The following is an 11,042-nucleotide window of genomic DNA, read 5'->3' on the forward strand; positions in this document are numbered from 1 at the left end:
ACGGAGTCTTGCTCTGTCGCCCAGGCTGGAGTGCAGTGGCGCGATCTCCTGCCGCCCAGGTTCAAGCGATTCTCCTGCCTCAGCCTCCCGAGTAGCTGGGATTACAGGTGCCTGCCACCACTCCCGGCTAATTTCTTCTGTATTTTAGTAGAGACGGGCTTTCACTGTGTTGCCCAGGCTGATCTTGAACTCCTGAGCTTGGGCAATTTGCCTGCCTCGGCCTCCCAAAAGTGCTAGGAGTACAGGCATGAGCCACGGTGCCTGGCCCAAGTTTTTTTAATTGAAAAAATGTGGGTAGGGAGGAATCAGCAGTTTATTTTATAAATCCTGCTAAATCTTTGTGTTATTTATGTTGTTCAGAGACCATATCCATCCTTTGTACTTTCTTTTTTTTTTTTTTTTGAGGTGGAGTCTCGCTCTGTCATCCAGGCTGGAGTGCAGTGGCCAGATCTCGGCTCACTGCAAGCTCAGCCTCCCGGGTTTACGCCATTCTCCTGCCTCAGCCTCCCGAGTAGCTGGGACTACAGGCGCCCGCCACCGCGCCCTGCTAGTTTTTTGTATTTTTTAGTAGAGACGGGGTTTCACTGTGTTAGCCAGGATGGTCTCGATCTCCTGACCTCGTGATCCGCCCGTCTCGGCCTCCCAAAGTGCTGGGATTACAGGCTTGAGCCACCGCGCCCGGCCATCCTTTGTACTTTCTACCTACCATGCCTTGGCTAACTTGATTAGCATCAGGGTTAGTGATGATGGGTAGGAAAGAAAAAAATGGTCTTTCTGTAGATAATAATGGAAACGGTCATTAATAATTTGAAGCAACATTGTTAATGTTGATGGTTAATGGAAGTGTTGCCTATGTTACAGATTAGCTGTCTTCTCTATATTTCTTTGATTGTTGCCTTGATGGAATGTTTCCATTGTCTTTTGTTTTGCCTTTGCCTCCTAGATTTCTTACAAGGATTTTGGTTCCTCTTAATGGTGTATTTTCTTGGTAGAACTAAGAATTCAAGTTTTTGTTGGAAGTTTTTTAGTATTAGGTATTTTCTTATAGTTAATAGCTCCTGTTTTTAAAGCATTTGGAAAATACCAGTTCCCCCCTCATTATACCAAAATCTGTCATCCCCAGAATTACTCCTGTTTTCGCCTTTACACACTTGGTATTTCTTTCCACCTTTTCCTGATATTTTAATTGTTTTTGTTAATTACTAGCATTAGTGATTGGATGACCAATTTGAAAACCACTGATTTGTTGCTAAGGCTGGCTGCTTGATGTTAAATTATAAGAATCTAGGGAATGTACATATTTTACAGTAATTTATTGTGTTCATAGTTTAATTTTATTTGTAAAATAAGGCGTTATAATCTACTTGTCCATAATTCTGTGCAGTGATAGATTCAGCCATAGCTCTGCTACATTCAGGTAACATATTTTGGCTGCTAAAAGATTATTAGTCTGATGGAAGAGAGAGACATGAATGCTATGTGAGAAAACAAAGTATATGGCAGGAGTTTTCAACCTCAGCACTGCTGATCTTTTAGACTAGATAATTATTTGTGACAGCCTGTCTTCTGAGTTGTAAGATGTTTATCAGCATCCTTCTGTCTACCCACTAGATACTAGCAGCAAGTCCCTGCATCTTTCCAAATTGTGACAATCAAGAATGTCAAATGACTTCTGGGGGGCAAAATCGCTTCTGTTGAGAACTGTTGGTCTGTGTTAACATGGAGGAGTATTTTGTTGACCCTTTTAGGATTTATGGATTGAAGTATTGGGTGGTTGAACTCAATTTACAAGTATCCAGAGGAGTTTGTGTGGTAAAAGTTTCAGGGAAGGAAGGCAGTATCTTCAGAGCCATAGGAGTATAAAAACTGCATGTGGCCTGGCGTGGTGGGTGACACGGGTAATCCCAGCACTTTGGGAGGCCGTTGCGGGTGGATCACAAGATCAGGAGTTCAGAGACCAGCCTGGCCAACATGATAAAACCCTGTCTCTACTAAAAATACAAAAAATAGTTGGGTGTGGTGGCAAGTGCCTGTAATCCCAGCTATACTCAGGAGGCAGAGGGAGGAGAATTGCTTGAACCCAGAAGGCAGAGGTTGCAGTGGCCAAGATAGTGCCACTGCACTCCAGGCTAGGCGGCAGAGCAAGACTCTGTCTCGGGAAACACACACACAAAAAAACCCCTCATGTTTAAAAGTTAATATAAAAAGGTATTTGAGAGAGAAAGGAGAAGTAACAGGAGTCATCTTTCTAATTTTTTTAACCTTGTGCCTCTGGCATAAATGTAGAGAAATAGAGATAAACCTGGGATCAGGATGGCCACGCAGTTGAATAGCCTGTACAGAATAGTGGGGTAGAAAACAATACATTTTTCTGAACTGGAGGTATGGTGTTTGAACCTTATTAAATTTTGACAGGATGGAGAAAGGGACAGGGAGGGACTCAACTTTCTGAATTACATGTTTTCTTCTGTTATACCTGCTGTATCTAGCAAGAATGGGCATAATAGAAGAATGGTTTCTTTTGCTATAAGGTGGTTCTATAAAGTTGTGTGGAAATTGCTGTTGGTTCTTTAGTTTGTGTAGCTCCACATGTAGAATAGATTTTGAGGTTAGGTGTGGTAGGATTAATCAATAATTTTGCCGCTGCTGCCACCATTATTAGTAACATAAATTTTGAGGTGGTAATTTTAACCCGTATAATCCACTTTTCTAGATTACTTGGATACTTTTGAACTTGGGTTTGTAAATAATACTAATTAGTTGATTTGTCATTTTGACACATTGCTTTTTGCCTCTGCTTTATGGTAATCTGGGATATGGTTACTTGAAAATTAAATTCACTTTTTACTGTCATTTTAAAGTTGTTTCTATATCCTTTTGCTGTGACCAATCTACTTTTTTTTCTCCTTTATAACTTTGTTATATGCATAATGAAAATGAAATGGGGAAAAAGTACAGTTGGATTCAGAAATAGAGCTGTCTTTTTAGACTTAAATATTTGAAGCCCGAAATTTCTTATTGCAACTTTTGGTAAGAGGAAGGGAAGATGGAAAAATAGATTTAGGTGCTGGTTAACAGAAAGGCAGAGATCTTGCTGATCTTGGGATCAGTTTTCCTTGTGTGAGAGTAACTGGTTGACGGGATGAATTTAAGTAAAAGTTAAGTTTTTGAGGAACTGGCACTTTTTGAATTTAAATAAGCTGCTGCAGATCTTATTTCTGATTAATCAAGTAAAGGATTTAATAACCTTTTATTTGCATTAAATTGGTTCATAAACTTGTCCAATGGGTCTTGTTAATATAATCTGTTTCTCATAATTCCCTTGTGTGGGAATTAAGGTAAACTAGTTTTTAAAGGATGATTTGCTCTTGTGTATCTTTTATAATAAACTCTTCCAGTTGTATATTATAAGTAATTTAAAACATGATGCACTTTTTATCTTTTCAGTATAATAATCATGAAATTCGTTCTGGAAAGCACATTGGTGTCTGCATCTCAGTTGCCAACAATAGGCTTTTTGTGGGCTCTATTCCTAAGAGTAAAACCAAGGAACAGATTCTTGAAGAATTTAGCAAAGTAACAGGTAAGTTGGATTTATTTGGAATGAGGTGCAGCTTTTAATAATGAAGATAATAGCGTATTTCTGTCTGTTAGGCATTGTTCTAAATACAATTATTGACTCATCAAATCCTCACTACAACTTTATAAAATGTAGGTAACCCCATTTTTCAGATTAGAAAAACAGGCATTCAGGGATTTTGGAAATAACTCGCCAAACGTTATACAAGTCAGTAGAGAATACAGCTAGGATTTGAATTCATTCTGTAAAATCATTGTTCTTTCCATGTTTTGGAAGATTGTATTTCTTTGGGTGTTCTTTCTCTAGGTGTTAGTTGATGTTCTTAGTAGAATTGTGTGAATAATGATTGATTTTCTTTAAATTACAGGAATAATAAGTATTGCCATAGCAGAGTTGTTTTTTTGAGACAGTCTTGCTTTGTCGCCCAGGCTGGAGTGTGGTGGTGTGATCTTGGCTCCCTGAAGCCTCTACCTCCCAGGTTCAAGCAATTCTCCTGCCTCAGCCTCCTGAGTGGCTGGGATTACAGGCGTGCACCACCACACCTGACTGATTTTTGTATTTTTTGTAGAGGTGGGGTTTCACCATATTGGCCAGGCTGGTCTTGAACTGCTGACCTCCAGTGATCTGCTCACCTTGGCCCCCCAGAGCGTTGCAATTACAGGTGTGAGCCACCGCACCTGGCCCATAAACAGAATTTATATATTGTCAACATGATAAAAAATGTTTTGAACTGTAAAATGTCTTTTATAACAACTTTTAAATGACAGGTTGCTTTTATTAGAAAATATTTTGGTCTGCCAGCAGGGTCTAACAAATTATCAGCCTGTTATCAACCTTCAGGACACTGGAAATTTTTATGTAGTACTTCTATTTTATTTGAAATAAAGCCATTGATATCTAAGACCAGAAAAGTGCCATTAAAAAGAATTTAAGTGTTTTTGCATAATAAAAAAAAATAGCCATGTTTGATCTATACTGCTATTTTCTTACAACAGTTGTATGAAGGTTTTTTATCTGCTGCTCTGATTTAATTAGTGAAAGCAAAAAGAGTCCTTAAGTCTAATTAAAAGAACAAATGTTCTTTTCTGGAGATTTCTGTGTTGAAAAAATCGGAAACAGATTAGGAAAATAATCTGGACCTAGTTTTTGATAGTCTTTTATAAAGCTGTCTGGTGAAGAAAAGAGATGACTTTTCATTTTGATATTTAGGTAGTATATTAGATAAATCCTTTGATCCACTTATATTTGCTAATTATTTTGTCTAATTTCCCTGGAATGGTTGCTTACTTGCAGAGGGTCTTACAGACGTCATTTTATACCACCAACCGGATGACAAGAAAAAAAACAGAGGCTTTTGCTTTCTTGAATATGAAGATCACAAAACAGCTGCCCAGGCAAGGCGTAGGTTAATGAGTGGTAAAGTCAAGGTCTGGGGGAATGTTGGAACTGTTGAATGGGCTGATCCTATAGAAGATCCTGATCCTGAGGTTATGGCAAAGGTAATGATAGTCAAGTTAAAAATCTTTTTCGAGTGATTAATGGGAGAAGGGCCGGGGGGTTGGGGGAAACATAAAATGAATTGTATACATTTTTTTATTTTTTGAGACAGTCTCTCTCTCGTTTCCCAGGCTGGAGTGCCATAGTGCCATCTTGGTTCACTGCAGCCTCCGCCTCCCGGGTTCAAGTGATTCTCCTGCCTCCCAAGTAGCTGGGATTACAGGCGCCTGGCACCACATCTGGCTGATTTTTGTTATTTTTAGTAGAGCTGGGGTTTCACCATGTTGGTCAGGCTGGCCTCGAACTCCTGAGCTTGGGATCCACCCACCTCAGCCTCCCAAAGTGCTGGGATTACAGGCGTGAGGCTACTGTGCCTGGCCCTGTACACATTTTTTTAAACCATATTTTTGGAGTTGGGAGAAATGTTCTTTACTAAGGGACTAGGCAGTGCACACTGGAAATACCATGTGCCTACAAGGTGAAAACAGAAATTGATTCGTGGATACTTAGCCATAATTGTATAGCCATCACAATGTTATAATGAAGTAGCCTGCATGCTGTAGACAGTTCACTTCCATTTTGTGTGTTTTTTAAGAGCAATTTGAGTTTTTGAGAATGGCACCATTAGTTTACATGGTTTTGGGGTTAAAAGTCTTACTCCTAAAAATAGTAAATTATACTGGCCCCAGCAGAGCTGCTTGTAGTTACATTTAACCATTATTAGGTATCCTGGTTTCAGCAGTCAGTGTAGACATTCTATGAGAATAAACATTCCTTGAGTCAACACTTTATTACACATTAGTGCAGTAATTTGCAGTTACTGGTTCTGTCCTTTGTCCTCTTTTTTTCTTTTTTTGTAAGAGACAGGGTCTAGGTCTCTGGCCCAGGGCTAGAGTTCAGGGGCATGATCATAGCTCACTGTAGCCCCAGGCTCAAGAGATCTTCTCACCTCAGCCTCCCGAGTAGCTAGAACTACAGGTGTGTACCAACATACCTGGCTAATTTTTAAAAAAATTTTTTGTAGAGACAGTTAGTCTCCCTGTGCTGCCCAGGCCGGTCTTAAGAACTCTTAGCCTGAAGCAATCCTGCTTCCCAAAATGTTGGGATTACAGACATGAGCCACCATGCCCCAGTTACCCTTTGTCTTTTAAGAATTCCCCCTTTATTTCTTAGAGGTTAGGTGTCAGATACCACTAGTTCAGTTAAATTGAGGGTAATGTGAACTGCCAGGGAACTATAAATATTATTGAAGGATAAGTGTTCTTAGAGAAAAGAAAATAGTTAGGATTCTTTTTTCCTCTGGCTTGTGAAGTCTCACCGGGTTAGCACTTTAGATTAACACATTCAGATGGCATTCAAGTATTTTAGGAGGAAGTGATAATGTTAGTGAAAAGATTAAATTTTGTAATTGTACTTTGGGAAGCTTTCAGGATTGAGAGAACAGTTTATCTTATTTTGAATATTTCTTCCCCCTTTAAGATTTCAAAAGCCAGTTCTAATTAGTTTTGATCACTTGTGTTAAGTGCTAAACATTCAATAGCTCTCTTAGAGGACATGGTATTTACTTTGTTAGGAAAAGATTATCTTTTTTTAATTGCAAAATGATTAATTAATAATTATTACTGATGTAGCCTGTAGTCTACTTTTCTTTTTCATAGACTTCATTAGAGCAGTTTTAGTTTTAGGTTTATAGCAGAAAGCACAGAATTTCCATATGACTTCTGCCCCCTACACAGGCACAGCCTTCCTCACTGCTAGTATCCTGCACTGGAATAGTATGTTTTTTAAAATTGATGGACATAGATTGATCACCCAAAGTCTATAGTGTACATGAGGTCTCACTCTAGATGTATGTTCTGTGGGTTTGGAGAAATGTATAACCGTGTTTCCATCATAGTATTATACAGAATAGTTTCACTGCCCTAAAATTCCTCTGTCCTGTGCTTAGTCATCCCTCCCCATTCAACCACTGTCAGTCACTGTCTCCCTAGTTTTGCCTTCTCAGAATGTTACATAGTTGGACCATACATTATGTAACCTTCACATTGTCGTCTTTCTCTTAGTAATACATATTTAAAGTTCTTCTGTGTCATTTTGTGGCCTTTTACTTCTTTATATCAGTTATAATATTCATTCTGTACGTGCCATAATTGTCCATTCTCCCACTTAAGGACATCTTGGTTTCTTCCAATTTTTGGAAAAAATTTTTTTTTTCTCTTTTGAGACAGAGTCTCTCTCTGTCACCCAGGCTGGAGTGCAGTGGCACGATCTCAGCTTACTGCAACCTCTGCTTCCTGGGTTAAAGCATTTCTTATGCTTCAGCCTCCCGAATAGCTGGAACTATAGGCGCGTGCCTTCGCACCCAACTAATTTTTGTATTTTTGTAGAGACAGGGTTTCACTATGTTGGCCAGGCTGGTCTCGAGCTCCTGACCTCAGGTGATCTACCCGCCTCAGCCTCCCAAACTGCTGGGATTACAGGCAGGAGCCACTGCGTCTGGCAAATTTTTGGCAATTACAAATAAAGCTTACTGTAAACATCCCTGTGTAAGTTTTTGTGTGCATGTAAGTTTTCAACTCTGGGTAAATAAGGAGCAAGATAGCTGGGTCATATGAAAGTGTGTGTTTAGTTTTGTAAGAAATCGCCAAACTGTCTTTCTAAAGGGCTATACTATCATTTAGCATTCCCACCAGCAGTGAATGAGAGTTTCTGTTGCTCTACATTCCTACCTGCATTTATAGTGTGTTGGATTTTGGCCATACTAATAGTTTCAACTTGCAGTTCCCGAATGACAGATTATATTGAGCATCTTCATGAGATTCTTTGCCATTTGTGTATCTTTTTTTGCAAAGCATCTATTTCAGGTCTTTCAACATGATCTAGCAATTCTGATCCTTGATATTTACCCAAGGAGTTGAAAACGTTTTTTTTTTTGTATTCTGATGTTCTTCTAATGGATTGTGATTTAAGTTAACTTTGTAGGGTGGGGTGGTGGCATCTTAGAAATTGAACTCTTTGGAAATAATACGGGGTTTTTTTTTCTTCCCCCTAGGTAAAAGTGCTGTTTGTACGCAACCTTGCCAATACTGTAACAGAAGAGATTTTAGAAAAGGCATTTAGTCAGTTTGGGAAACTGGAACGAGTGAAGAAGTTAAAAGATTATGCATTCATTCATTTTGATGAACGAGATGGTGCTGTCAAGGTAAATATGGTGGAATTATAGGCATCTAAATCAGACTTAACAACTTCTAGTCATCTTAGAATCTCAGAATAGTTTTACAAATTGGAGGAAACTTGGAAGTCCATGGAATCCACTCAAACTAAAACCTTTTGGTTTTAGTGAGCTTGGCAGTTTTCTAAGTAAAAATGAAAAATAGTTGGAGATCTGCATCTTTATATAAAATTATCTGACTGTCTACATGGGACTTTCTGTTGTCCTTCCCACATTAATGATAAATGATTTACTAGCTTTAAATCATGATTGTCTGGAAGTCCTATTTTTATATTGACTATTTAATTTTTTAAGGCTATGGAAGAAATGAATGGCAAAGACTTGGAGGGAGAAAATATTGAAATTGTTTTTGCCAAGCCACCAGATCAGAAAAGGAAAGAAAGAAAAGCTCAGAGGCAAGCAGCAAAAAATCAAATGTGAGTGAAATTTGTATACTTAAAAATTGTGTAAATTTTAATATTGATACACTAATTGGAAAATAACAGGTGTTGATCAGACTTGTTAAAACAAATGCATAATATCCCTTTAAAGAAGACTTGAACGCTTTGAGTCATAGGGAAACACCAATGATCTAAAAAAGTATTTGTTGAACTCTTACTGTTGACCATATTTGTGAAAATAATCAGAATTGTAAATAAGTGGAATTTTGGTAAATTGGCAAAATGAAAAATCTGTGTAGCATTTTTTTGTTTTGTTTTGGGAGACGGAGTCTCGTTTTGTCACTAAGGCTAGAGTGCAGTGGCACTCTTTCAGCTCACTGCAACCTCCACCTCCTGGGTTCAAGGGATTCTCCTGCTTCAGCCTCCTGAATAGCTGGGTTACAGGCATGCGCCACCATGCCTGGTAATTTTTGTATTTTTTTTAGTAGAGGTTATGTTTCGTCATATTGACCAGGCTGGTCTTGAACTCCTGACCTCAGGTGATCCGCCCGCCTCTGTCTCCCAAAGTGCTGGGATTACTGAGCCACGACACCTGACCTATCTGGCATATTTTCTACGTATTTTATAGAATGTTCTCTTGAAAATATCTTAAATATTAGCCGTCCAAACATCTTCATATGTTTGGTTAAAGGGTAGAGAGTTTTTTCTCTGAGAGGTAGGAAATACTAAATCGCTATTCATGATAGACTGTTTCTTCACCAGTAGTGCCCGTTGCCACCCCCAAAATTTCATGTGCCATGGATGGATTTTGAAAATGGAATGAGTGTTAAAATTATAACAGTGTGATAAAACAAGTAGATGTGCAATGAGTTATACTAATTAGGGAGACCTTTTTGGAGAATCTGTAAATAGGTATCTGCTTAAGACTGAAGGAAACTTAGTTGGGTAAGAATTGAAGTTAGCTCCTAAAAAGTTAGTCATTGATTTCCTAGAAGAGGGGTAATTGTTGTCGAATGTGAGAACAATAATCACTGTTAATACTATTCAAGGTTAATTTTCTGTTGATTGCCCTGTTTGGGATTCAAAAGGAGAGGATGCTTCTACATATTTCTGTTACTTCTTAATCAGGGAATTGATCAAGTTCTAGTTTCTGCAGTTAATTGTGCAGTTGGACAAGTTGGCAAGCTCTGAGCCTCAATTTCTTCAATTCTAAAATGGGATCAGACTTAATTATGTAATAGCTCTTGTACTGTGATTATCCAAGTGACCCATGCTTGTTCTGGGACCAAAGAAAATATATTTTGTAGGTTTGATGATAGTGTTAAAGAAGGAAGACTACAAAAGAGTTAGTTTTAATGCTCCATATTGCAAACTCCTGGATATACCAAAGGCAGTGTAAAATAACTTCTTTATATTTCTTTCAGAAGACGATATATGGTTAATTTATTAAAGTAGCAGAATGTAAATACAGGAGATTATATTAGATAATGTGATTAGAGCAGTAAAATTTGTTACTTGATAGAGGGTAATGCTAAATAGAAGGTGGAGGATGTTAATATTTGAAAAGTAGTACACATAAAAGGGATGATTGCATGTTACTTTTGTACTTTAACTTGCTACAGTCTTTTTTTTTTTTTTAAAGTTTAAGCACATATTCCTACATAATTCTCCTTATATTCCAATGAGTTAGGTACTGTCTCCCTTAGTTTGAAATGAGGAAACTGAGGCTCAGAAGTCAGCTTGCTTGAGGTCATTCACATAGTAAGTAGTGGAGTTGGATTTGAATTAAGGTAGTCTAGTCTCCCATAATTTTCAACTCTTAACCACTGTACCAGGATTTCTCATCTCTGTCCTACTAACATTTTGGGCTGGATAATAATTGGTCTTGGGGCCGTCCTGTGCATTGTAGGACTTGTAGCACCATCCTTGGCCTCTTCCTGCTAGATGCCAGTAGCACCCCCTTTCTCAGTTATGACACTCTAAGATGTCCCTCTGGAAAGAGGTGGTGGCAAAATTATCCCTGGTGAGAACTATTTAGAAACAGAAAAGGATGATCTTTCAATCATTTCCTTAAAACAATAAGCCAGCAGGGCACATAAAAGGTCTAAGGACCTTGTGAACCAGAATAACATTTTTATGTGAGTCAGTTGGAACAGGGGCCTTTATTTATTCAGGATAAAATAAGGCCAGGTGTGGTGACTCACGCCTGTAATCCCACCACTTTAGGAGATCGAGGTGGGCGGATCAGTCAAGGTCAGGAGTTCGAGACCAGCCTGGCCAACATGGTGAAACCTGGTCTCTACTAAAAATAAAAATTGGTCAAGTATGGTGGCACATGCCTATAGTCCAGCTA

General features: G+C 38.5%; 1 protein-coding gene across 8 annotated transcripts in view; it reads left to right on the forward strand.

Moving 5' to 3' along the window:
• Positions 1-11,042, forward strand: part of SYNCRIP (synaptotagmin binding cytoplasmic RNA interacting protein) — a 32,558-nt gene that overhangs the window by 16,374 nt on the left and 5,142 nt on the right. For all 8 annotated transcript variants that reach the window (XM_008006522.3, XM_008006519.3, XM_008006520.3 and 5 more), the window contains 4 exons: positions 3,448-3,583; positions 4,874-5,079; positions 8,130-8,279; positions 8,604-8,725. In XM_008006522.3, the coding sequence (XP_008004713.1) occupies positions 3,448-3,583; positions 4,874-5,079; positions 8,130-8,279; positions 8,604-8,725 (614 nt within the window). The remainder of the gene's footprint in view (positions 1-3,447; positions 3,584-4,873; positions 5,080-8,129; positions 8,280-8,603; positions 8,726-11,042) is intronic.

The sequence above is a fragment of the Chlorocebus sabaeus genome, chromosome 13 (genome assembly GCF_047675955.1).
Source record: "Chlorocebus sabaeus isolate Y175 chromosome 13, mChlSab1.0.hap1, whole genome shotgun sequence".
Taxonomy (NCBI): Eukaryota; Metazoa; Chordata; class Mammalia; order Primates; family Cercopithecidae; genus Chlorocebus; species Chlorocebus sabaeus.